The 27313-nt window shown below is 42.4% G+C and overlaps 1 protein-coding gene and 1 long non-coding RNA gene across 3 annotated transcripts; one reads left to right on the top strand and one right to left on the bottom strand.

Annotated features, from left to right (window-relative positions):
- The first annotated feature begins 182 nt into the window (after positions 1–182).
- itpk1b (inositol-tetrakisphosphate 1-kinase b) lies at positions 183–27294 on the top strand. Of its 2 annotated transcripts, none has more exons than XM_063908518.1 (11): positions 183–392; positions 1031–1181; positions 4561–4585; positions 11375–11500; positions 15257–15374; positions 21383–21481; positions 21722–21762; positions 22329–22494; positions 23716–23783; positions 23865–24027; positions 24667–27294. In XM_063908518.1, the coding sequence occupies exons 2-11, from the start codon at positions 1087–1089 to the stop codon at positions 24984–24986; spliced, it is 1221 nt and encodes a 406-aa protein (XP_063764588.1). In that variant the 5' UTR covers positions 183–392; positions 1031–1086; the 3' UTR covers positions 24987–27294. The 2 variants fall into 2 exon arrangements, with proteins under 2 accessions (XP_063764588.1, XP_063764587.1); XM_063908517.1 differs by having other exon boundaries at positions 282–532.
- On the bottom strand, positions 22021–23859 carry LOC134881292 (uncharacterized). The gene is made up of 2 exons (XR_010168030.1): positions 23693–23859; positions 22021–23069 (listed from the first exon to the last, which is right to left on the bottom strand). It is a non-coding gene; the product is annotated as an uncharacterized LOC134881292 (long non-coding RNA).
- Positions 27295–27313: the final 19 nt, after the last annotated feature.

Consider the following 27313-nt stretch of genomic DNA (forward strand, 5'->3'; position numbering starts at 1 on the left):
CACATTAATGCATCAATAATTATCATTAAAACATATAATATATTTAATGATTTTGATTACTTTTTTAGTTTAAGTATATTTTGATGCTCAAGCTTTTGTACTTTCACTTGAGTAACATTTTGATGCTGGCCTTTAACTTGTAGCGGAGTATTCCTACACTAACATCTACTTTTGATTAAGTACACGACCTGAGTACTTCTCCCACCTCTAACTGCAAGTTAATCGATAATGAAAGCACGACACCACGTGAAATCAGGATAGGCTGTGATTCGGCCGTCGGGAGTGGTATTTTCCGAGGGGCTCGTGAAGGCAGCATCAGTCTCCTGGATCCTGGGTGTGTGCAGGCAGTTCAATCCAGAGACTGAGGGAGAAAGCACCAGGAACATCTCAACGTGAGTGCAGCTCAGCCTGTCATCTGTCACCTTGTTTGAAACTTCTCCTTCTCCACCTGACGGACAGAGAATGGGAAACTATCCGAGCTAGTTTCTGAAGAGGACACACATTCAGGGGGGAGCTGTGCTAAAACTGTCAGGTTAGTTAACGCTAGCTCAACACTGCCCCTCTTTTGACGTAGTTACCGTCCAGTCAGTGGGTTCATCTGTTAGCCAGGTAGCCTTTGCTTCACACCATTGGTTAATTCATTCAGTATGAGAAAGTGGTGTGAATCTGTGTAGCCATGTAACGATGTTCAGCCTTGTTAGCAAGCTAGCTTACGTTTCCTAGTTACCATCGGTTAGCGGTACAGACTGTCACTGCCCAGCTTGCTAGCTAACATTAGCAGTTAGCAGAAATGGTCAGTGTGTGTGTTTCGCTGATGCTGAACTACTCTCTGTGGTGTTACCTTTAGAAACAAAATGATGTGAACCATGAGGGCGCTAGGCTCCACGAGGCACACTAGTAAAAGATAGAAAGCGCCACTTCTGGCTGTGTTTTAGTAACGCAAACCGAGTGGTGGACTTCAGTGTATCTTCATTGCTTTTGCTGCTAGGTTAACGTCATAGTGTTGCTTCCTGTTGTTTCGCCTGTACAGGTTGAGCCTCCAGTCACACCATTTACCTCCAGAGCAGGAACCGGAGTACAGTGGAGATGCAGACCTTCCTAAAAGGCCGGAGAGTCGGCTACTGGCTCAGCGAGAAGAAGATGAAGAAGCTGAATTTCCAGGCCTTTGCCGATTTGTGCAGGTATGTGTGGAAAAAACATTTAATATGTTAAAATCATCACCAGTGTATTAAACTGTGCGGTGACAGACACTGCACTTCCTCTTAGTGATTCAATGGCAAAAAGGGACATATTATCATCTTTTTCTCTCTAAACACTTTTCATTTGAACTTTATAATACCTACTTGTGCACAACAACCCTGATCATGTCTGCTTTTAAGAATATCAGGGTTTACCAAAACTATAAGGCCTATAGCTGATGTGCTTCTTTTCTAAATCTTGCCCCAGGGAAGGTGGTTACAACAAAAGTCAATTAGTGTTGTAGATCTTGTTTGCCATGTCTGAAGTCAATGCCTGTTGAGACTAAGGGAGGAGGGAAAGTGTGTAGTTGTAAAGGGGTTGACAGTGACCTAAAGTGCATATATGTAATAAGATAATCATCCAAAACCGGTGTTAATATGTCTTTGTGCTGAAGCATTAAAACTGTATGCTTTGAAATGAGGAAATATATTTCTGCCGACGTGTTGATTATTTATCTAGACCAGATTATGTGCTCCGATCCCCCAGAGTTAACCTTTGCTCAATACAGTATCTTTATAATTATTGTAATGGGAACGGTCATGGCCTTGTGTCTGTAGTAGATGTTTCATTTGTCTACGAACACACTTTTCTGTTGAGCTGCATAGTCAAAACATTAATTTGTTCAAGGGTGTACTCCCACTGTAGCCATGATTTTATTCCCCCAGCTTTGAGAGGGGCAGCTATATGAGATGTTTATGTATGTATGGATGAATGTTATCTTTGTTGTAGCTTATACTTCTCCAGGCCAGGTCAAATCTTATATTAGCTCTTATAGTAGGACATGGATTTCCTCAGGATGAGTGGACTCTCCCTCACTGATTTACAATAGCTACTATTGGTATAATGGACTTGGGATAGGCTCCAAGGTATGGCAGCAGAGTTTTTATTACTTGTTGCAACATTGCCTAGCTGCCTATGCTGTTCACAAACAATCATCAGTGAGGGAAAATGGTAAAATGCTACGAGTCGTCAGTCTTTCTGGTGTGTTCTGGCGGGTCAGGTGTGTTGTCACTCGGTGTGCATTACAGCAGGCATTTGCTTCCTTATTTTTTTCTGGAGGGTTTTTGCCTCACGAAACATCCTGGTTGAGCCAACCTAGATTACCAAAGCGTAATCCACAAAACATTTTTAACCTATTGTTAAATCTCCAAGTAACAGTCCCTAACCCTGCATCCTGCCTATCCCCACTTTTCCATAAGAGCAGGAGAGGGTTGTGTAATATGAGGGGAGGGGGCCAAATGTTAAAAAGTAGTATTTGTGACGAGATTGAAAATAACTATTCTATTGACTGGCCTTTATTCAGGAATAATAACAAGTCCCAGCCCATTTAAACAGAAAGAGTGACTGTAAATGTGATTGTATCATGGATTTGATCACCACATGAATGCTTCGTTACGTACTGAAACCTCTCTCATGGTCCTCCTCTTCCTAACATATTTCCCACATCATATGACACGCCTTATTATTAAGAAAAAGGTTTCTTCGTTCATATCACACTCTTTGAATCCCATTTCATGCCCTTTGATTTTCCTTCACAAATAGATTGGTGCAGGGTTATGACATGTAAGGCCTGATTATCAAAGATGAACCAAATGTTTCATCTTAACAGATTTTGCCAGTATCATACTCCAATAGCACTAAAACAGGTTTTCTCCCTCTCATCATGTGGTATGCAGCTGACGGTGTGAGAGCCTCAGTGTAGGCTCTGGCCTGTCTCGTGCAGCTGGACTTACTGGATGCCTGCTGGTCAGAGCCACTTAGGATTATATTTGTATCCCTTGGGTCTCACACAACCATGTAGAGGCTTCCTAGTGACTCGCATACAGTATAGGCTAGCTGATTTAAAAAACAACCAATGCCCTTAAACAGCTGCGCTTAGCATCTTTGGATAATGTACAAATATGTGAATTGGTTAATGTCAGGGCAAGTCCTCTCTACGATAACAACACTGAGGAGATTATGTTGAGCTGCACTCACTGTGTGCTTGTATGTTGGCTTTCACCCAAATGATATAATTTACTATTGATGAGAGGATTGTGGTCATTTCAGGTCTGTGTTGGGTATCACTTTCTTTCCCATTGTCATGTAAACAACTGGTTGCATTGATTTAAAGGAAGGAGGGATCAAAGTTTTGAACAGCCCATACTGGTATTGTGGCTTCACCTGTTTGACTTACCTTATTTGACTCCACCCTGTAAACTTTGTAATCATTTCTTGTTATGCAGGCCAGTAGCCTTGTTTATGATGAGCTATAAATACCTGACTTTAGGGTTACAGTTTATGGATATATTATACTGTATGCGAGTGAGAAACAGGTGTAACAAAAGGTGTCTGTTCAAAAAGTTGTGACCTTAGCCTGCTTCACCCGGGGTCTTCCCCTCCATCCATTCATTCTGCTGGCTGTGTAACAATATACGAGTGCAGCAGAAGATCTCCATATCTGAGATGGGATGAAACTAAAGGCCCCATTCACACCACATGAAACATGCCAGCTGCAGTATTAAATATCCACATTGTTGTCAAGCGGTGAATGGCGGCTCTGCTGTTACCATGGGACTGTAACCTCAAAAACAACTGGGCTGGACAGGCTCTGTTGGTGGTGCTGCTGCTGCACTGGTTTTGTATTCATCGTAGACCTGCAACAAATAGAGGACTAATCGACTTATTTTTCCCAAATAAAATATATGAAACTGAATATCTCTGGGTTTTTTGTGTCAAAACAAGACTTTTACAGACACCATCTTGGATTTTGATCAACTGATATGGGTAATTCGTAGTCCAATCGATAAATCTTGTTAATAATCTGCAGATTCATCGAAAATAGTCTACAGCCCTGAGGCATTGTAAATGAAACAGGTTATTAACTGCTGTGTGCTATTGGAGGTGAAGGGAAGAGTCCAGGTTCCACATGTGTGCAGATTAGTGCTGCTACATTATGATCGTCCCCTCTGCCAACTTCTCGAGTTTCTAGTCTACTGGTTGCCAATAATTCAGGTTCATTGTTCATTGTTTTATTTATTGTCAAACCTTTCCCATAGTTACTTCACTTTATCTCTGTCTTGGAACTGTTTTTTTACAAATAGACTTATATTATAAGTGCAAGTAATATGTATGTTTTGCATCACTTGTGTGTTGGAGTCTTTTTTGTCCTGGCACTGAAAAGAGAGCACAGGCATCCCCACCTGTAGTGCCTGAGACACTTTTACACATCCTCCTTCATTTAATACATTTTGGGTACTTTGATGCATGGCAGTGTCTTTTAATAACTTTCAGTTTATTTTTGGTAAAATAATTGACTGTTAATTTTGTTTTATTTTTCAGGAAAAGAGGAATAGAAGTTGTTCAGGTAAGTGGACAACACACTTTTTTTTCTGATATATTTTTTGAATGTATATATGTGTTGAGATGCATTTAATTGTTAGTTTGAGGTAGAGTTGTGACCAACCCTTCTACATATCTAATGTAGTTGCTATACAGTCTTACTCTTTTCGGTCGGTTAACGCTGTCGGGGAAAGTCTACCAGACAAGGCTGTGTTCATTGTTAAGCTGTGGTGCATTCATCTAAGTACAATATGGCCTCTCTTTTAAGACTGTTGTACATGAGAGGAATGTACTGTACTACTTTTTACTCATTCTGTGACTGTATAGGTGCGACTATGTGTGGTTGAAACTTAATAAAAAGCTCCCAGAAATATGATAATTCACAACTCTTGACAGAGTACTTAATGTATTCTATATACGCTATTAATTTGCCCTAGAGCAAAACATCTTCTATCTCCAGTCATTACTTAGCTGAATTAAAAGAGAGTTTGCTGAGTTCTGTTCAGGTGCATACAAGCCCCGGGGTAATACAGACGGCTGTCATTAATGGATATTGGGCGCAGTTCTCTGCATTGAGTAAGCAAACATGGCACATACAGCAGCACAGTAACAATTGTTGCTAAGTCCTGCCAGCTCAGTGTTGACAAGTGCTTGTCAGTTGAATAGCTTTCTGCAAATCAGGAGGAAAGCAGCCTGCCTTTCTCTCAGTCTCTTACTCCGTTTTTTCTTTTTTAATGCTGTCTCATGTGTTCTTGTTTGGGGAGGGGCTTTCTTTCTTCCTTTGCTTTGAGGTTATTTTTTTCCTTTAGCTGTTCTATCAGCACACCCAGAAAGAGCCTTGTCCTGGGAATAGTCCCAAAGTAAGCAGGGCTTTGTTTCCCACTGAGCATTCAGTCACTCCTTGGAGAGAGGATTCTCAAAAACTCTTAGCTCGGGGGAACCCTGGGACATGAACAGCCCTCTGGCCCTCCCCATTATAACTCTTTTTCTAGCACTACCTGTTGACCACCATGTTTTACAAATCCCTTAACTGTCCCTGCTAGTTAAGAATGCTCAGTTTACTCAGACTCTCAGAGGTATGTCTGAATTTACATCGGCGACTCGGTTGCCTCTGATGCACCCAGAGCCAGTCAGTGCCTGCACTGTGAAGGCTACATCACAAGCGGAGATAATGGTAGCCGTTGTAATGCTTTGGCCTTGTTATGCAAGTCTGTGTACAAAGCTGTCGTCTCCTATTTCACTTGTGAATCTTGAGCCCAGCATTCCCTAGACCTTTCCTTCGACTGTTATTGTGCAATCACTGAAGCAGTTTCTAATGCCCGATTATGTGTGTGTTTTTCTGTGTTTAATATTCTATGCTATAATGTATTTGTAATTATGTTATGTTGTTTTAAGCCCAATCTGAACAAAACTGAAGAAAAATTTCCACATTGAGAAAGTAATTGAATGCATTAATGAATTAAACTTCGACCAAGACGAGTCAGAGATCAGAGTGATAAGGATGGAGCAGAAAGGGATGTCAGGGGAAAGGAAGCCATTGGTACGTTACACAACCCTAAAACTGGTCTGGCACTACTATTGCTTCAAAATGAAAAATGTGTTTCATTGCAGATTAGGTGTTCATGTTCACAGCGTAATCTATGTTTTATTCATTTAAGAGCTTCAATGGTCGGTGGGAGTGTTGCTGTTTCCTGTTGTCTATTTAACCTTCCCTCGAAGGCTGTGGTAGAACATAGCTGCATATGTATCTCCTGCAGCCATTTGAATCACCTAACCTTGTCCCTGTGGTCTGACTCACTGATGATAACAACTCAGCCTTGGTTATCCAAGGATCAACTAATCGTATGCATTTTTCTGGCAGATTAAACCATGAGTCCAAATTGATTACCTATGCATCATTAAAAGCTATTTCACTTAATTTGTGTATGCAGAAAACACAGAGTTCTTAGAATAACGGTTGCAAACTAGAGCTTAAACCATAATTGTTCATTTTTCTGACACCTTAAACAAGATAAGTAACTGATCATCTAGAAAACGATCTGAAGATTAAAGAAAATACTTGTCTGTTGGAGTCAAGGGAATATTTATTTAATGATATATATATTTCATATTGAACCACCACCTAGCATCTATGTGATTAGCCACTAGATGTTGGATCCTCCAGAGGGTTGCCAGTGGTTATGACGTCATCCTGTGTGAACAGATCTTCGCTAAATCTGGCAGCCCTAGGGAGCTCATTTTGTATTTCCATTTGTAGTGTGGGAAACCATCTACATTACCCATCAGGACTGACAGAAGTGAAAAGGAACAGATGGCACTTTAGTTTGACTTTACATGATTGCTCCTTTAGCCTCTAGCATCTTTCCTCTCTGGCTCTATTTTTAAGTACCCCATTATCACGCTCACCTTGTCCCTTCTTCTAATCTCCCAATGCTTGCACTCCCTCATCCAAATGATTTTGCAGCAGCTCATCAATACTGACCCCTTAGCCTGGAGCTCATGATAGCTATCCCCCCTGGTCACAGGGCGGATGAGTTTAACTTGCCAGGCTCGGCCTCACGTGAGCCAATATTCGCTGTATGAGAGAGAACCCGTCACGGCAAATGGACAGCGTTTGAGTGGGCTGTCCTTAGAAAGTTATTGAGTTACTTTTTCTGTTTAATATATGGAGTGCTTGCTAGGAATTGAAGGCATACTAACTGTATCCCACCCACATATTGAATTTGTGGAGCGTGACGAATAGAGATTATCTTTAGATGGTATTTATTGATCTACAGTGCACCACCACCCTCCAAAGAAAGTTGACTGGTGGTCAGTTTTTGTGATTACTATATATATTGGTGTTTTAGGAGTCTTGAAACCAGGGTAAAGATGATATTAATCAATTTGACAAAGAGGATTTCACTGTGACTTCACTGAAAGCTAATTCTTTCATAGACCTTGTAGAAGACTCTTTTCCTAAGAAGTCATTTTTCCTCTACAATTACTCATCCTGCTGCCACAAATGCATTTTAATAAAAGCTAGCTCACAGCTTTTATTAAAGGTTAATTAAATATTTAGTCCATGTTTTTAATGAATACTCAAGTGCATTAATTGATAAACGCTGAAAGGCAGTTGCCCCATAGGCTTCCAGTGCTCAACATAATCAGCCAGGGGACCAGGGATGCTGAGTGGACGGCCATTAGCCTCATGAGCTCCAGGTTGACCCTCCATATGAAGACACACAGTCATCCCTTCTCATGTTTAGTCTTGTACACGATGAGAGGTGTGGCTAGCAGCCATCATCTTTCTACGACACCTATGTTTCTCTTACACAAGGGTGTGGAGTGCTGCACCTCATACCATATAAATCATTCATCACATGTCTGTCTGCACTGTGGGCAAGTCTGACAACAAAGCAAAAGCCAGGTGAGCTGAGATCCAGCTGAGGGCAACTAGACAGAGACATGAAGGATGATCTATGGCAAAACAGCAGTGACAAAGTACTGCTGAAAATAATTCAGTGTTACCATACATGTACACAATTATGTCAAAAACTGAAGTGAAAATGTCAACCTCTGTTTGCCCAAAATCTTGGCTTTCCCTGGGGCTTAGCGCCGGCCACCATGAAGCGACATCAAAGCTGAAATGTATTGTCCCTGACCTCCAGCATCTAAGCGTGTTTTCTATGCTGTCCATCAATACCATGTCCCCTTACTGAGTCCCAGAGGGATGTGCACAGACGTCAGCTGACATTTCTGCTTTTAGCATTTAGCAGAACATCAGTGGGTTTTTGGATGAGCTCCAAAGCGGGGTCATTCTGTCTACGCATGAGGAGACGAGAGCTTCATCCTCTGTGATGTGTCTTTGCCAGTGGGTGTTGACCCCCGTGATGTCTAGTCCTGTTTTGTGCAGGGGCCAGCCTGTAGATGGGCCCTCTGTGTTGTGTAACCAAAAGATTTAAAGCCATGCCTCACTGGTGTACAGACACCGGGCTCTGCCACACTGACAGGGCTTGCTAGACAGACAAGTAACCCCATCTCTGCTGAGGCCCTGTCACCACCACTGTTAACCCAGTAATAGTTTATCCACAGGTGACAAGACGTTTTTATGGTGTTTCCTTACTAAGTCTGTGCTATTTAGGTCATGCCAGCCTGTTTTTGTTTTATGCATCTGCCATATACCACACCTCCGTCCACCACATGACTCCTGATAAACCATCTGGGCGTCCGAACAGTGATTCACAAAAGCGTCTGCAGTTTGTTTGATGAAAACCTGTGCTTTACATTTCCACTTTAGGTATTGTTATAATACAGGTTGATTCTAATGAATTGTTACATAACACCTACTGGTGGACCTGGTTATTAAGTGTCTCATAGCCGCTGTCTTCTAGCTTCTGCTTCTTATTAATTATTATCTTGGCAAAGAGAATTAGCACGTCTCTGATTATGGATGTATCCAAAATGGACATATGCTGATCAAACATTTGAGCCATATTGTCCACACCTTAAGGCTGCCCTCCCTTAACCACAAAAATACAGATCTGCACTGAATTTGGAAATGTTGTCTGTGTCAGTTTCATTGCTAGAGCGACTCTGCCTTGTATACATTTTTTTGGAGCGCTCGTTGGCACATTGTTTTCGTGCTAAAGGACGTGTTTCTACTGGCAGCAGGAATGGAGCGCGGAGCAGAATGAGATCCTGAAGTGTTAAGATGGGCAGGGAAAGACATGCCCTGTTGATGTAGCATAATGAGCTCTTGAAGGCATGCTGCTTGACTTCCACATTGGAAGGCGTGTTGGTATTTCTTTGCATGTTAGCATAGCGTGCACATACTTAATGATGTGTAGTATAAATTGTGCCTGCCCTTCACAGCTGTACATGTTGTTCCTTTTGATACATCCGTGCCAAGAATACAGTAGATAAATCATCTGATATTTACCAGGTTTACACTGTGCAATTTACTCGTCTGGGGAGGACCAAGGGTAAGCTAATTAGTCATCTACCATCATCATTCTCACAATTATTAACCAGGTAATGTTATCTTTACTGACAGTTTGACTGCGGCCAGCCCTAAACCAACTGAAAGTCTGTACAGTTTTACAGTTCTTCATTGATCCACAACAGTGTGACTAAGGTGTGTCGCTCTCAGTTTGCGTACTATCTAGACGGCACAAAGCACAGAGGGTTCCTGCCTGGCTCTGGCTTATTGGCAGAGGTTTTGCCTCATTGTCTTTTGTCTCTAATGATTAGGTGATCCCCATTTGCTGATAAGATACTGAGTTACTGTAATGCAAATAGTTTATATTACCCAACAGCAGCCCCGAACCTACTCAATGAGCTCTATTAGACACCATCAAGTCAGTGCAATGTTACTGCGATTGATCTGATTTTAGTTTCAGTGTCTATTAGTCCCATCATTTCATTTGACATTTACCGGGCTGCATAATTATTTGTCACAGTGCCTTTGGTATAATGCTACAGTTGTGTTACTTCTGTTAGGAAACACATGGCTTGAGGTTAGTTTGTCTCAAAATGTACTTTCACCCATAAGACCTTTTTCAGGGTATTATGCTTAGCCACGTTTTGAGGCTGCTTTGTCTGCCTAATAGTTTGTCCTTCTTTCACACAACTCTGCCTCTACACTCAAAAGGTCCTTAATGTAGCACCAACTACACAGTGGGGAAAACAGCCATAACTCCAAGCAGGCTTGGATCGTTCTAACTTTTAAGTTTTCTCACACCAGCCTCTCACAACCCACTTTTGAGCAACACATTGGACAGATTCAGCCAGAATCTGGGCCTCTTGTGAATTAGACATGGTAATTTCCTCAGCAGAAGACTTAACGTTGGTTGCTTAAGCCGAGCATCGCTCTTCTATCTCATGTAATGTTGCTACGTGTTTGTGTGTATGTCTGTGCAAGCGCTGACCTACATAAGTCTTATCACACTTGGAGAGCAGCTTTGACTACTTGTGAACTACTTGGCCAGGGCAGTCAGTCTTTCAGCTGCAGTAAACTTCAAACGCATGCTAATTTAGCGTTTTCTCAGAGGCTGTCGACCATGCTCAGCGAGACTGGAGGTCTGGCCAGAGGGGGAGAAAGTTTCTAACTTATAGTAAAATATATGGCACCAAAAATAAATCCTGTTGTTGTAATTCAAAACAAATGCAACATAAACTCCGGCTGCACCAAAGCTGGAGATATAAATAAGGCAGAAAGTGATTTAGATTCAGTCCCTGATGCACTTTTATAACCAGAGAGGAAGAAAGGAAAATGAATGTTTGTTTACTAGAGTAGAGTTATGAGATGGGTGGAGAGATGACCTTTTACTGCAGAAATTAGACGGACTGGGAGTATAAATAAATTGTACAATAGCAGATTGATGATTTTCCAAAATAAGTAGTCCGTTTATCTGCTAGTGAACTGGTGCTTGTACTTCTTGTTCCCTACCTTCCCTCTTGCATTTTTTCTGCGTGCAAATGAGATGGATGTGGTTTGGCTAAACAGCAACAATACTTTGAGGGAACATTTAGATTTGTATGAGGTATACTGGTGCCATCGTGTCACCTTCTTTTAAGACTCATTGTCAATAAATCAATCAAATACTATTCCCCTTTTTAATAAAGCTGATGTAATGCTGCAGCTTTATCTGAGTCATTGGCCAAATGTAACGCTTTGCAGCTAGGAGGCTCTTGGCTGTTTTCAAGAATAAAAAACCACATGGCTATTTTTGGATGACTGTTTTGGTAAACCATTCATAATGTGATAAATGAATACCTTAGTGGAGAAGCTTCCGCACAATAACCTTTGACTCATGGCTTTCCTCCTTTGCAGCTGGACCTCAGCCAGCCTCTGGAGGAGCAGGGTCCGCTGGACGTCATCATCCACAAACTGACCGACCTCATCCTGGAGGCAGACCAGAACGATTCGCAGGCCGTGCTGCTGGTGCAGAGAGTACAGGTATGTCTCTTTGGTCTTCTCTCGTTTCAGACCCAGAGTATAAGGGGATGTATAGAAGTGTAAAATCTTAATTTGATAACACATTGTGATTTGCATTTGACATCAATAATGATAAATAATATCCAGGTCCCATCAAACCAGAATTTAAAATAGATGAAATGAAATGAAGATAAGAGTGAATAGGCTCTGGTTAGCATTGTCCATAGCTAACAGCAGCGTTGCACCAGGCAGTACATTTATGGATGACAGACTTTAATGTTTATCCTGCTATACATTTTCCAAATCCAGGAACCTGACAGAAAGGTCAAAGAGTCTTAACATAGCACCAGGAACATAAAGCAGCTTAATTTGAGCTTACAATTATAGACTCACACTCTAAAACCTGCATGCTTTAACGAAAAGTTATTGGAGAGATTTCCTGTACTTCCTGAAGTGAGAACAATCTCACTTAGACAGCAGGTCACAGCTCCAAATCATGCGCTCTGAACACACTTCAGGAAAACGTGTATGAAAGTGTGTGTGTCTGTGTACTCTATAATCCAGCAGTGTTATAGAGGGTGTTAAAATTAATTTCAGTCCACCGGCTCACACTCGGTCTCTCTCTCTCTCTCTCTCTCTCTCTCTCTCTCTCTCTCTCTCTCTCTCTCTCTCTCTCTGTCTCTCTGTCTCTCTGTCTCTCTCTCTGTCGCTCTCTGTCTCTCTGTCTCTTGTGTGTGTGTGTCTAAATGAGTCAGAGAAGCTAATGGTGATCAACGACACGTAATCCTGTCAGCCTGTACCTGGCTGTTCAATTAGGAAAGACAAACAGGAAGTCAGTGTGGAGCAATCACTTAACAGGTCAATATGTTACATCTGGCTGCATTTGCACAGTTTTATGGCACTCTAGGTCATAGTGAAGCACATGCACACACCTTGTTTTTTGTAAAGGTCTGTGTGACAAAGAAGCGCTTTAGAAAGAATTCATCCCCACCTTCTCAGATGGAAACAATGGTGGCTGTGGAAAATGACACAATGGAGGTGAACTTTGACCCCTACGCTTGGCGCATAACACAGGCACACTCATAGACAAGTAATAAATACAAGTGTTATATTTGATTAAACATTTTCGATGAAATACCACTTATTTGATTGTGCTTTTTAACACTTGTCGTCGTCCTTTTTTTCTTTTCACTTTGTGTCAAAACAAGCTATTTGAATAAGTTCCATCGGTTATGATGTGCATTTTTTTTTTTACCATTTCCTCACATTTAAAGACAAATCATTTATCACATTTATAAAAAATATATATCCGTAGTTGAAAGGCTCTTGGTTTAGAACAACAGTGGTAACTGCACAGCCCTAATTGTAGCAGTTCTCGCCCAAAAACGGTGCTGACCTGTTGACATATTTGAACTTTTCCAATTACATTATTTTCTAGTTCAGTGCTCTGCTCTTTTATGCCCCAGGAATGTGCTTAGGACCTGTTTAGTAGTGATAAACAAAAACCTATTTGAATCCGGTTCATCAGGAATCACCATTTAGCTCTGCCCTTATATTCTAGGTGCTTTGTAATCGGGGGTCGCTATACTTTGACTGGCTTTGTGGCTTCTTCTCCAACACCTGAAGACACATGCCACATTTTGTCTTCTTTCCCTGTTCTCAATAAAACTCAACTGTGTCAAACTGTTCTCATATTATCATAATTCAGCTCGTTTGGGCTGAGCGTCGCCAGTAATGTGAACTGACACAAATATTTCTCCCACGGCTAAGCAGCAGAGGGAACTGTTGTTTGTGGCGCCCTAAGTGAAGTTGAACGTTTAGCTTTAGTCCAACAGTGTCATTCCTTCCACTCACCAATTCAAACCTATGACTGTAGATGACTAGTGGATCAAGTATCAGCTGTTAAATCAACATCACAGCTTTGTGGCTCACTCCTCTGTAGTTCTGGTCATTTACCTGAATCCAGCTGTCATCTGATTACATTTGTGTTGAGATATAAGCGCTGGTGCATTTCTAATAGGACCCAGCTGTGATTATAAATACCCTTTAGTGTGGTGGAGGCTCCTCTCCTAAATACTTCTTTATTTGAAACAAAATGTCAGGCTGGGATGTGCTCGGGTGATTCAGCAGCCTGAGTTGTGAGCAGACAGCGGACCTGGGACGAATATTGACGTGATTTTAGAGTTGCATGATTACGGCCGTGGTTTTATTAGTTTGCTAAGGTTTGCTTTAAACATAATAAACGTATCAGTTTATTGTGCCTCTCCATGGTCCAGAGCATATGTCACCTAAGCTGGTAAATCACACCCATCTGGTTGGTTGTGGTTCATGTAAGTGGTAAAATTGATAATCCAATTTCAGGTTTATGGTGGTTCTGAGGTGCACAGACATGGTTTACAGCCAGTAGCTACAGCTAGGTCCTCTGCTGACCATATTCTCTGAGATTCCAATCATTTATTTATTTCCTCTGTGGAAACAAATTCCTTCTGGAAAAACTGAAAGAAAATGTGCAGCCTTAACGCCCACGCTCTCACACCCACACTGACATACGTCTGGCTCTTTCTCTCTCTTCACACCTGTTCACCAGTGCTCCTCTCAATCTCACCTCCCCCTCTCGCCTGTGTTTAATGTGATCCTTCTTCTGGGATGCACAAATCAGCACTTGACGGTCCTTATCAGCAGAGTATTCCTCTAAACTTCTTGGAGATTAGTTTGGATTATATTTTTTTGCGGAAGCATGTTTGACTTGCATAATCGCTCGACAGGCTTTGGTCAGCATTGCTTGTAAGACCCTGGCAAATCCTGCAGATGGGTTTTCCATGGCATTTCTTTTACACTGCATGCATCAATGTGTGCCCAAGAGTCCGTTTGCAAATATGAGGTTTTTTCCTTTTACCCTCTTCTTGATGTCTCGCATTTCCGCGTGTGTTTAATATAATGCAAAACCTTCATGACAGTAGAGCTGTGGAGCAGGTAGGCTGTTTGTGTGATGTGCGGGTCAGCCATCTCCACCTGACAGTTTGTGAGTCAGTAAAACATTGCTGGGAAGGGACGGTTGGCAGGGAAATCCACAGAGCAGGGTTGGAAATGTGGAGGGCATGGAGGGCTGCAAAGTGGAGAGGAGGTGGTGCGGGGACAGAGCCAGAGGAGAGCCAACGAGAGAAAGGAAGGGGAGTGCAGTTATGTAAAAAAGCAAACCTCACGCTGACCTAACAGCCGGCCATGCTGAATGAGATGAAGTGATGTAACCTACACACACACCCCCGCTGGCATCTCATGCTGTTTCTGGCTCACATGTGCACAGAGTGAGGAATGTTGACCCTTCAACTCTGTTTGTATTTATAGTAAGCCTCCTTCAAAATATTTGTTTTACATTTCTAATCTGTCTGAATGTATTTTTGTGTTTGTCATAGTGTTCCCTTGGGGTGTGGAGACCCCCTTTTATCATATTGATGTACTAATACACACCCTTATTTTTATTATTGATTAATTATAAATATGATGAATTGATTCATTGTGAGTGTTTTATAAAATGGAGAAAAAGACCCTTCGATATTCTCAGAGCCAATGAAAACGTCCTCAGATAGCACATATATGACCAAAACCCATCATTTAATTTTGGAATTATGAATGTTTAGCAGTATTTGTTTTTTGGATAGTGGTTGTAACCAAATCGGGTGTGAGACTTTTGTTTAGTATTTCTGTAATGTTTTTTTTTCTAAATACAAACCAAAGTAATGTAAACAAAACTAAGATGTTTGCATGGCTGTGTTTCAGGACTACATTGATGCCCACCCTGAGACCATTGTCCTGGACCCTCTGCCAGCCATCCGAACGCTGCTGGACCGCTGCAAGTCCTACCAGCTCATCCACAGGATAGAGAGCTGTATGCAAGGTAAGATGTCCCCCTTGTTGATATCAATCTTCAATTATCTGCTCCACTATAACCTCATTAACATATTCTCTGGTTAGCGACGGACAGCGCAAGTAGTCACTACGTCGCTAAGCTTCGGCACCACCTATTTCAGAAGACATGTGAATCCACACGCTTTAATAGGTACATGTACATTAAAATAATCCTGCCTTGGCCCCGGCCGTGGCGCAACTGGCTGGGGCACCTGCACCGTACGCCGGCGACCCGGGTTCGATTCCCGACCCCACCCCGACTCTCTCTCCCACTTTCCTGTCAATCTCCACTGTCCTATCCGATTAAAGGCAAAAAGCCCCCAAAAAATAACTTAAAAAAATTATAATAATTAAAATAATCCTGTCTTAACAATTAGCTGCTTCAACAATCCTACAGTAGTTGTCTGATACACGTTTCTAATATTGTGTCCACCATTTCTTTATCAAAACAGATGAAATATGAAAACAGTTTCAACAAAAAGTAAATGTAAAAAAACTAGAATTTACTGCTGGACTTTTCCATTAGGTTTTTTTTAGCTAGCTTCAAAACTGACAACTAGGTGTTTTCTGCTGTGTCGCTTTGCCGTGTGGCCAAGCTCTTGCCCTGTGTATACGGTCAATACCCAGTGTGTCATTGGTTCGGGTAAGGTAAACACCATTAGTGTCCCTGCTACTATCACAGCCCTATATAAAGGAGAAGTTGTCTAAAACAATAAAGGAACTGTTTATACCAAGGACGGTCTCCTATCTTACGTAACATGTGTGATGTTATTGAAGGGAAAGTGTCGTGCTAACTGCGGGTTCTCTGTCTTTCCTCTTTGCTTCCAGAAGGGAAACATAGATAACATACGACGGCCCTGTCGCCTCGCTCTTGAATTATGTTACTCCATGCTTCCGAGCAGATGTTTAATTCGTGCCGGCAGGGTGCTATGCTGATATAATAACTCCTCTCCTCCATTTCCCCCCCTGCCTGAACCCTATATAAACTTGGCTCGGTGCAGGTTTGTCACTGATGGATCTGAACTTGCCTCCGAGCCAGTCCAACACCTTCTTCTGTCACTGATGCCATAAACTATTCAGCAGGAGAAATCTTTTGGCTGGAGGCGCAGAAATGCAATGACGGCTGGAGCACATTCCCTACCCACACACACTGTAAACACACCTGTGACTCATCCACATTTCTCTGAACCCCATACAAGGCAGGGAACGTAAACCTTTTAACAATTACTTCACAGACAGCATGCTAGGAGCGACCACAGTCAGAGTAGCAGATCAGAGGCGTTTCAGCATGTCCGCAGTGCCATTGGTTTCTTAAAATAGCAACACAAGAAGACATCTTTTTATCCAAACAGACGTGATGGCTGTTATGTAACAGAGGGTATAATCTGCAGCATTCCCTCTTACTGTTTGTATCAGGTCTGAAGAGGAAGATGGATTACTGGCTGAATTTATAGGAAGCTTCTTTTCTCTCAGCACTCTGCCTCCATTAATGCAAGTGGTGCTCTCTGCTCTCAGTTAGGCCTGCATACCAAACCTCCCTGACAATTGTGGTGGGTTTAGACACACGCATGGAGTGTAAGTCATTATAATCTTACACCACACCTCCCAAAGGACTGGGGATAAATGCACTTTCCTCAGACAGAAAATAACTGAGAAAAATGGGCTGGCGTCAGAGTAAAATAGTGGCTGAGCGTGGGGAAAGTCCACCTTGCTTTCTTAGGCAAAGCCACTTCCTCCTCCTTATCAGCAGAGGCCATGGAGTCCAAGAGCAGCTGCCAAGGCAACCCAGTGCTAAAAGGCCGCCATGCTTCACAGTCTGCATGACTCAGTTCTCAATTCTCAATTGGAGGAAGCACTTGAGATGAGCTTGTGCTTTCTCTGGAAACCTTATTTTACCACAAGTAAGCTCTTGGTGTTAAAATATATGAGTCACGATACATTTAGCTGTGATACTCCATTTAATTCAATATAAAGTTCAAGAATTGTGTCCCATTTAAATGTTATGTTTAATAGAAAATATCCAGACAAGGGACACGTGAGCACTAATGGATCAGTGATTCATAGTTGTGCTTGTTAAATCTTTGGCACTGCTCTGTTGTCCCACTTTATTTTGTGTTTCCTATGAGCCAGAGAAAGGTAACTGTTTATCTGACTGAGTGGAACTCACTGGTTCCTGTGTATTCTTGAGTTGTGTTATCTTGGACTGTTTTTATAGACAGAAACGGTCGTCAAGTGAACCCTGCGATAAAGCAAATTCTCTCTCAATGTGTTGAGCTTATTTCTCTGCAGCTTAGGATATAAGAATTATCGTGACAACAACTGGGATTCCTCGGGATCAAATTGTAACTGTTCTGGGTTTGCTCTTATATTACTCACACTGGGTGAAGGCCCTGTGCAAGGACCAAAGAGAACAAGTTTCCCATTTATGCAAGTGATCAATATTTCATTAAGTCACGGCCTGTGAAAGACAAACACAAGAGACACTTTAGCACCACAACACTCAGGCGGCAGCTGGAATAAAAAAGCGTGTCAGGTATATATGACACTCCTTTAATATCTCATCAAAATAGGACTTACCTTTTTATGAGAACATTTGTATTCATTCATCAACTCTTAATTGTTATTGGAGCGTAAGCCTCTTACTGTATATATTGGAAAGTGCATCACTCTCCGAGCATAGCCGTGTTTGGAGTTCAATTTGAAATATTGGAAATCCTACTGCTTTGCCTCAGTGAGGGGAGGGGGGGGGCGCAGCAAGAGAGGATGCTGAGGTTTCTAGGAAACAAAGCTCTAAATAGCAACCAGAGAGTTCAGACTTCCACCTAAACAACACGGCACTTTATAAAGCTTAATGCACCACAGGCAAAAAACCAGAGGGAGTATAAGGGCCTTTTTCTCTGGCATTCATTGCCTATAAGTTTGGAGTTTAGTTATTTATTTTCACGCATGCATATGATGTTAAGAGAGACAGGACATGGGTATGCAGCGGATGTCCCGGTGAGATAAATGAAGAACAAAAACAGCAGCGTAACAGGATAATGACATTTAAAAAGTGTCCCGTAAACGTCGTCCTCGGCTCCGCTGGGTCTGCTGTGAGCATGCACTGTTTAGACAGAGTCCGAGATTGATCCTCCCCTTCACCCCCTTATCCCTAAAGTGTCGACCAGAGCCAAGCATGCACGCTATTACAAACTTGGCCACGTTCGCTTATCCTGCATTTCCCGGTCTCTTTATTATAAATCCTTAACTTGGAGCTCGAAATGTTTTCCGTCTGACAGTCTTGATGTTTTGTTTTTTTTTGTTTGACAACATTTCAGCGACATCAGTCTTTGGGAACTCGGTGATGTAATGTAATGGGGATATTTTCTCCAACAGACTGTTTTCTGAAAAACATTTTGCTGCTATTCCTGTCCTCGTAAAATAACAGCAGCATGCTCAGCGTGGCTGTACCAGGAACACAGATGACTGATGGGTAACCCTTCAGTCTTCCCATTCCCAAAAGTGACTGGAACAAACCCAGCAGATGGAAAGGTTATTGAGCACAGAACAAGTGTCTGCCTGTGAGAGAGAATAGGAGTATTGTGTCCATCTGTCATGTTACAGCAAAAATAGAAACATTCGAACTGTGCTGGATCAAATTATCATGCCGATTTATTCCTTTTTGGTGGGGAAAACAAGTGTTCCTATTAGGGAATTAGTTGTGCACAAAGTGGTGAAAGCACATGTTGAGCTGCAGCGGAGCAACTTAAGCTGGAAGGCACAACAACAAGGTAAACACATGAGGGGTTATTCCAGCAATAAGACCCCACCCATATAATGTGGAATCAGAAATCCTTTATTGTGGGACTAATAAAGGATTTCTGACTCCACATTATAATGGGTCGGGTCTTATTGCTGTAGAGGTGGTCATCAAGAATAATCAATAACATCATTTAAATCTAAGAAATAAGTTACACTGCCATCGATTCTAAGCAGTGGAAAGGGAAATCTCCCTCTGAGATGAGTTTGACTGTCCTGGCTGTTTCCCCTGACACACATTTGTTGTCCTGTTGGACTTCTTTGAAGAACTCTGGCTGATGCCAATTAATGGTATTTGATTACATATTACATTATTCAATACCATGCAAGATACATTATAATTTCCCAGAACTAAATGTCCCATCTTCAAATTGTTTTGTGGCTCTTCTGCTTAGAGAATTACTTTACTTTTTTGCTATAATTACCAAAGTGGATGATGGCCAAAGCTACAACAATAAGCTGCAATTATCCTTAATGATAGGGCTACCTAGTGGCTCTTATCATCCTTATTCCAGGTTTTCCTGCAGTTTAATGTCACAGTATTTGTCTGTGGTAACATTCAGGCTTTCTCTTTTGCCTTGTGCAATACTGTGTGTGTGTGTGTGTGTGTGTGTGTGTGTGTGTGTGTGTGTGTGTGTGTGTGTGTGTGTGTGTGTGTGTGTGTGTGTGTGTGTGTGTGTGTGTGTGTGTGTGTGTGTGTGTGTGTGTGTGTGTGTGTGTGTGTGTGTGTGTGTGTGTGTGTGTGTGTGTGTGTGTGTACACTATGTGGCTGCTGTGGGAGCTGTGGGTGTGTGTGGGGCCCAGTGCACACCCAGAGTTCAGCACTGGAGCTAATGTAGGCAAATGAGATTGCCCTGACCTCAGCAGTAGCGGGAGCAGAGAGCCCTGCCGCTGCGGAGCCCCACGGCTCACAAAGACCGGCGTGTTCCCATTGTGTTTTTGTCATTAGCAATTTGCCAGCTCTTGGTTTGGCCCCCCTCACTGATTTCCTGTGTTGATATCTGGTACCGGCTGCCTTATCACCCCCAATGTACCTACTGTGGGGCGGAAATTACCGAAGGCAGAACATTAATATAGATGCATCCTGAGCCACGATATGGAGCAGTGTGACGGAGCTGCAGGATGTTTGTTATTTTCCCTCTTATCGGAACTGACCGACCTGCTGCTACAGGATATGATGTGAAAATATTATGTAAACAAACATGGTGTGATGTAAAAACACGGTGGAGAGGCTGAGTCAGTCCTGGCCTAATTTACGTTTAATTAAGGCTTGGCTGACATTTTGTATCTTCTGATTGCCCCTGCATTGTTTGCGGTTTAGGCATGAGTGATCAATCACGCCTGTTAGTCAGGTGCTGTATCTGATGACTGGGTAATGTCCTCAACTGGTTTGACTTGCCTGTAGTTCCTCATGAGGTTGTGTCTTCCTGTATTTCAGCACTTTTGTGTGTGTGTGTGTGTGTGTGTGTGTGTGTGTGTGTGTGTGTGTGTGTGTGTGTGTGTGTGTGTGTGTGTGTGTGTGTGTGTGTGTGTGTGTGTGTGTGTGTGTGTGTGTGTGTGTGTGTGTGTGTGTGTGTGTGTGTGTGTGTGTGTGTGTGTGTGTGTGTGTGTGTGTGTGTGTGTGTGTGTGTGTGTGTGGAGCAGAAGGGCCTGGCAGCTCTCTGCTTTATTTATTTGAACAGGAGTCATTTGTCCCCCAGGGCCTCAGATGGCCTCTGATGTGTTTGTTGTCTAAACCATCACAAGGATGGAATATAAATATATCATTTCTTTGGACCGAATGAAATGAGGTGCATCTGCATATGATAGAGACGGATCTGCTTCCCTTGTGGAACAGGTCTAACGCCTTTTTTCTTAAACTAAAGTCAAGGGTGCTGCCCTTTTATCTTTTTGTTACAGAACAAATAGCCTTAAGAGCAGCATTTCAGGATCTCTTCTTCTATCATGGAACAAAAATCACTTACACTTTCTACACAGATTCTCTCTTTATGTCTACTTACACATACTGTTTATTATGTGATTTAATGGACTGTCAAAGTTGTAAATTGTAAATTGATAGTCGATGAGGCTTTTATTTATTTTATTCCAAGGGAAATTTCCATCTCCATAATTTGTTACTGTTAATCTGAAACACCAAGACCTTCTAAGTCTCTAACTTTGCTCATGCTTATGCACCTTCTTTCCTTTTCTTTTTATTAGACGAAAGGATCTGCTCTCCTCCCTTCATGGTCCTGAACACTGAGTGCAGCCCAGATGTGCTGGAGCAGATCAAGAGGCAAGGACTCACATTCCCCTTCAGTAAGTGGTTTCTCTTTTTGCTTGATATCGAGGACTGAAATCAACACCTTTTCATCTAATATTGTGACGTTAACCGCTTAATTTGGTTGTGTTGACTAACTTCCTGTCTCACAGTTCTTTTACTGTCAATGTTGTTTTTTTAAGTGTGAAATGTTTTGTTTCCCTGCAGAGATTTCACAGTATTGCATTAAGTTATGTAACCGTTCTAAATGTATTTCCCCGTCTGTCTTTTTTCCTCAGTTTGCAAAACACGGGTGGCTCATGGAACCAACTCCCACGAGGTGAGAGGTCACAGAACTCAGAGGTCACTCACAGCCTTCACAGTCTGTGTGAGCAGCGACACTTGTCCTGCCACAGGACTGTCATTTAACACAAGGCCAAACAACTCAATCAGATAAGCATGTGTATGCACGTGTCAGCTGAAATGAATACGCTGTCAGGCAGGACTCATAGTTTTCATTCCTCCACACTCACTCCATTAATCTAAGACCGGATTTAACTACAGCTGCAACAATAAGAGGATCGAGAAATACCTGCCAACTGTTTGATAAGCGTTTAATCGTTAAAGAAAAATGTTTCTTTAAAAAAGGCAGAACAGGCTGTTTTCAGCCCCTCACATATGTGGATTTCCTGCTATTTACATCTTATTAAACTCAAAATATGTGGGTGTGGGACGGACAGACAAGATAATTAAGATACAAGCTTCCAGTTTTCTCACATTTACAGACCCTTAATCTTGAAAACAATTGGCATGTTAATGGATAACAAAACTAATGTTTATCTGTAGCCCCTAGAGTTTTGTTCTGTGACAAATATGTTCCTTTACGGTGTGTCCTCCCGTCCACAGATGGCCATTATCTTCAGTGAAGAGGACCTGAAGGACGTGAAGCCTCCCTGTGTGATCCAGAGCTTCATCAACCACAACGCGGTGCTCTACAAGGTGTTCGTGGTGGGAGACTCCTACACCGTGGTGGAGAGACCTTCACTGAAGAACTTCCCTGCTGGACCTGCAGGTGAGAAGACAGAGAGGCGAGGAGGGAGAGAGACAGGTGGGGAAGTGGGAGGGCTGCCGACAGCAACACTGGCCCGTGCGTACAAGATGCAAGGCTTCTTACAAAGAACCCAATAAAAGCCCTCATAAAAGGGCTTTATAGTCCCTGTGATTGGACCTATTCACCCTTTTAAGGGATGCAGCAGAGTGCTATTGAGTTCTGCCCTGTTGGTGCATGCTGAAAATAAAAAAGCGCAGCGGTGTTTTCCCTATAAATGTGTCATGATAGAGATTTGAACATAGGGTTGCCCCCTGGCACACTCTCCAGCATTTGCATGTGATTCAGTATAGTCCACCATGCAAAGCAGCAGCTCCATCAGGGTAGTCTTCTGCCTTGTGTAACGCAGCTCAGAGAACAGTTGCTTTCAGCCTGGAATGCTGAGCGATGCAGCAGAAAAAAAAGCACAGCCCTTGTCAAACACATAAAGCAACATACCACAGCGTTGCGTCTGCACAGCGTTCTGATTGGCTCGGCCGCCCGGAGCTATACATCGTGTTTTGTAAAGTGGAGGGAAAGGCCGGATGAAAGAGTGAGGTCTGAAGATAAAGAGAGGTACGGGTTAGTGTTTGGAAAGAACTTAAAAATAATTGAGGGATGTTCTGTCCCATCCCGCCTTCCTGCCTCTGCTTCTGTCGACATAAACTGCTGTTTGTTCATCCAGTCTGGGAATGAACAAGCCCATCGGCCTGACACTTCATTACCACGACCCTCTACAAGCCGAGAGGGGCATATTTATTTGGACAGTGATGGAATTTACTTCACCCCCCGCCCCTCATCGTTCTCTCTAACACTCCAAAGTTAATCAGTGCAATGATAACAAAGAAAAAGAGGAGCAATCCTCTCTGAAGTTCATCCTGTCTCATTTATCACCGCTTGAAAGAAATTCTGAGGCCAGAGGCACACAACTTACATGCTGTTTTGTTCATATATGACAACTCAACATGACATGATTATGAAGAGACGGTTAAACATTAAAGGAATTCCCATCTGGGTGGTGTGGCCTTATCTTTCTGTGTCTTTACACCTGAGGAAAGAAATGTATTTAGTGAAGCCTGGTTTCCTCATTACGTTCTGCTGCCACCTAGTGCCAGAAATGAGAGCTGTATGTAGATGGCTGCTGGGAAAGCATGTACTCAAAGCTCTTTACATTTAACCTCACCTTTTTCCTCCTTCTCCTTTCAGACCGGGAAGCCATTTTCTTCAACAGCCACAATGTTTCCAAACCAGAGTCTTCCTCAGACTTGACCACGGTACGTTCACAATGCCACTGACTGCTCTCCTGTTTGATTTCTTTATGATTATGTTGATAATAATCTTTATTATTTTCTCAGAGAGAGAACGTGGAGGGTGTGTCTCAGCCGCCCAGCGATGACGTCATCAGAGAGTTGTCCAGGTCTTTGCGGCAGGCGCTGGGCGTGTCCCTGTTTGGCATCGACGTTATCATCAACAACCAAACAGGCCAGCATGCCGTCATCGACATCAATGCATTCCCTGGTAGGTGAACCCATACACAGGGGTGGGCTGTCCTTTTTATCTTAATTTTGTTTATCTATGGAGCGGACCTTCTGCATGTTGTCATAGGAAATGCAGTTCTTTTGTGCAACCAGTTGTTTGGTGGTAAACATTACATGACCTCTGTTTGACCAGGTCTGTGTTAACATGACCTGCAATCTTCTACTAACCCATTTTATTACATCACAAAAAAGGATTTCAGATCTAAAATTCATAGACTTATGGCTGCATTAGTCTGTTTTTCAGGATGTAAGATAATATTGTACATCAAAATGATAATAGCACCAGTAAATATACAAAAATATATACATACAGCTCTGGTAAAAAATTCAAGAGACCACTCCAAATGTTTCTTAAATCTGTATCTCTACATGTATGACAGCCATTCAAGTGTCTGTTGAATTCCAACACAGAGAAATATGTCAGTAGTTTATAGAATACAATAAAAAAACAATCATTTAAATCAAAGACATACCTAGAAATAGTAAAACCTGAGGAACTGATAATGCTGCAGTGGTCTCCGGGGCTGTACACTAGGTACCACAACAGACAAATGACCCAATAACATGTTTGCAATACGGTTAAACTTGATGGCCTGACGGTGTCCCCCGGTGTTCTCAGGTTATGAAGGCGTCCCCGAGTTTTTCAACGACCTCCTGAACCACATCACCAGCGTGCTTCAGAGCCACAACCCGGACTTCGCCCCGGGCAGCGAGCAGCCCAAAAGCCTGCCGGTGACTACCACGGTACCGAACGCCGCCACGCCGGCTCCCGCCTGCTGCAGCATACTGGGAAAAGAGGCTAGCGGCAGCCCCTGGATCGTAGAGGGCGACAGCGGGCTGAAGGGCCCCCGCCAGAGACTGGGCTGCAACTCGGCCATGTCCCCTAACTTCCAGCAGCACTGTGTCTCCACGATAGCTACCAAGGCTTCCTCCCAGTGACTGACCCCCCGCCCCCACTCCGTTTGATCCCTGAACAAAAAAAAGAAAAAACGGATGACAATGGTGACAATAATAATGAATAATAATCATAATAATTATGATGTTAACGATGATAATATATCTAATCAAAAACAAACCTTTTCCTATATAGTTATTGAAAATGGTGGTGATTGAGTGTCAGCTTTTTTCTCTCTGCCTTTTTGTATTTTCCGTTTCATCTAATGAGACTTAACAGTACTGTAATGTGAACTTTTGGGAACTTTTGCCTAATAGCTGATTTTATTTTTCTCTCTCGTGTGAGTTCTCTGTAATGAAAGGGTCCAGATGAGGTAGCTAATGGCAATGGCTGAGTCAGGCTGACTGGAGAAAGATGTGCCACTAGACGTGCAATGTATGCTCCCTTGTATCTCACACACACACACATACACACACACACACACACACAGGTATGATTGCATTGCGACCATGCCTGTGATGTGTGTGTCGGTTTTCTGGTCAATACCACTGACTCCTCTGCACAAAGTGACGGGGGGGGAAAAGGTGACTGGGCATTTGAACACGACTCCACAGGTCCAGGGCTGCTATGTGACTGTGGCCAACATACTGCAGAGGACAGAATGAGTCTGAACGACAAAGATAGTTTGGGGGTTTTGTGGGTTTTTGAACAAACGGGTAAGCCGTTTACTTTTCCGAGTGCCATCAAATTTCCGTCATGTGTAGGAGGGACGACTGCAGAATCAAATCTCCATGACCATATGACCAAGGTTTTCTTTTTTATGATTGTTGCATCAATGATTTAAGGTTTTTGAGTGTTCTACTGTGTGTCAGATGCCGACATTAGGTAGTCAACAGACAACACGTCCTTGTTAGAGTCCCAGTTTGAGTCGCTGCGGTGCAGGAAGACGAGGGTCACATTCCTTTTCGTGTTTTCAGACATTTCCATGATTTATTTTCAGAATTCCAGTGTGAGATTTAACTAATCTCTTCAAGGGTTTATAGTCTCCTCAGACAGACTCCTCCACATGTCGTCTGTGCTTCTATCTGTAATGTGAGCAAACTCCTCTACTGAGGCTAAACCTATCAAAATAATGCTGCTTTAATTACATAATTAAGAATCAGAAAATGAATTATTCCACCAAAATGAAGGTAAAATGTTAAAGTTTCCAATTGGGTTTCAAATATTTTGATAACATTAAATGACAACAGTTCCAGATGATAGAGGAAGTTGTTCGGCTGTGTAGCGTCTCTGCTTGATTTAGTTTCACTAACAGCATTTTCTTACAAAGCGCAGTAAAGGAAACTCGATAAAGCTTGAAGCTCAGATCCTCGGACCTGTCTTCTGTTCCAGCTGCTGTATTTGTCACGCGTTAAAATCCTTTGGAGGGGAAGCGGTGGGGGAGACGGTCCAGCTTTTGTTCCCAGTGTTCACTGTGAGATTTTTTTACTCCGATTTTGTTAATATCTTTGTCCTGATATCTACTAAGAGCAACTTTATTTTATTGAGATTTTATGGGAAAAAAATGTTTTATATAAATTAAATGAGAGGGACGTTTTGGAACAAACGGTGGATATTTACTAGAGGTTTAGTAAAACGCTGGGTCTGGTTGTTCAGGTGGTGTCAAAGTGTGGTTGATGCTTTTGTCTCCCTCTAGCATCTAGTGGGAAGGAGTGCCAACCTGTAGATTTTCACATTCCTCTGAGCCTGCTTCTTCTTCTCTTGTCCCAGAGAGCTCCTCCTAGCTGTGTCATTTCCTCCTGGGAACTGACCTTGAATAGGTGTCAGTGCAGCCATCTCAACAGCCTCTCTCCGGGATAAAAAGAAAACCATTAATGCTCTGAAATTTGATCTTCTCTAGACGCATCACATTGTAGGGTTAGCATTCTGGCTTTATCTCTTACAATGTGTGTGTCATTAAGAAAAAAAGTCAGTGTGTAAAGCAGCGGGTTCAGAGAAACTATAACCCCCTCTAGAAAACAGGGAATCTTTTCCCTGGTAAAGCTGGAAAGGCTGAAATCTGTGTACACCACTATATTGTGTGTCCTATGTTGTGTTCCTTATCGTGCTTCTTAATGGGAAATAAATGGTTAATCCTGCCCTTTGTCATTTCTGCAACTCAGACGTTGTCAACCTGCTCCAGTTTCCACCTGAATGTTTACTTCCTGGGTGTCTTGTACAGTACGTGTATATATGCCTAGGCTTACATCCGTACAGTATGTTTTGTATCAGTTCTGTAATTGAGAGGAATCTGCAATCCTTTTGTAATTAAATGGCCAAACCAACAGGGCGAAATAAACATGTGAACCCTTATCTGGCTTTTGAATTGCTT

The sequence above is a fragment of the Eleginops maclovinus genome, chromosome 19 (genome assembly GCF_036324505.1).
Source record: "Eleginops maclovinus isolate JMC-PN-2008 ecotype Puerto Natales chromosome 19, JC_Emac_rtc_rv5, whole genome shotgun sequence".
Taxonomy (NCBI): Eukaryota; Metazoa; Chordata; class Actinopteri; order Perciformes; family Eleginopidae; genus Eleginops; species Eleginops maclovinus.

What these genes read in the sequence shown, in the direction of transcription:
- itpk1b (XM_063908518.1), top strand. Translation starts at nt 1,087, where the DNA reads ATGCAGACCTTCCTAAAAGGCCGGAGAGTCGGCTACTGGCTCAGCGAG. An exon ending in CTTCCCTGCTGGACCTGCAG is followed by an intron (nt 22,495 to 23,715) that starts GTGAGAAGACAG and finishes TTCTCCTTTCAG; the next exon opens with ACCGGGAAGCCATTTTCTTC. An exon ending in CGACATCAATGCATTCCCTG is followed by an intron (nt 24,028 to 24,666) that starts GTAGGTGAACCC and finishes CGGTGTTCTCAG; the next exon opens with GTTATGAAGGCGTCCCCGAG.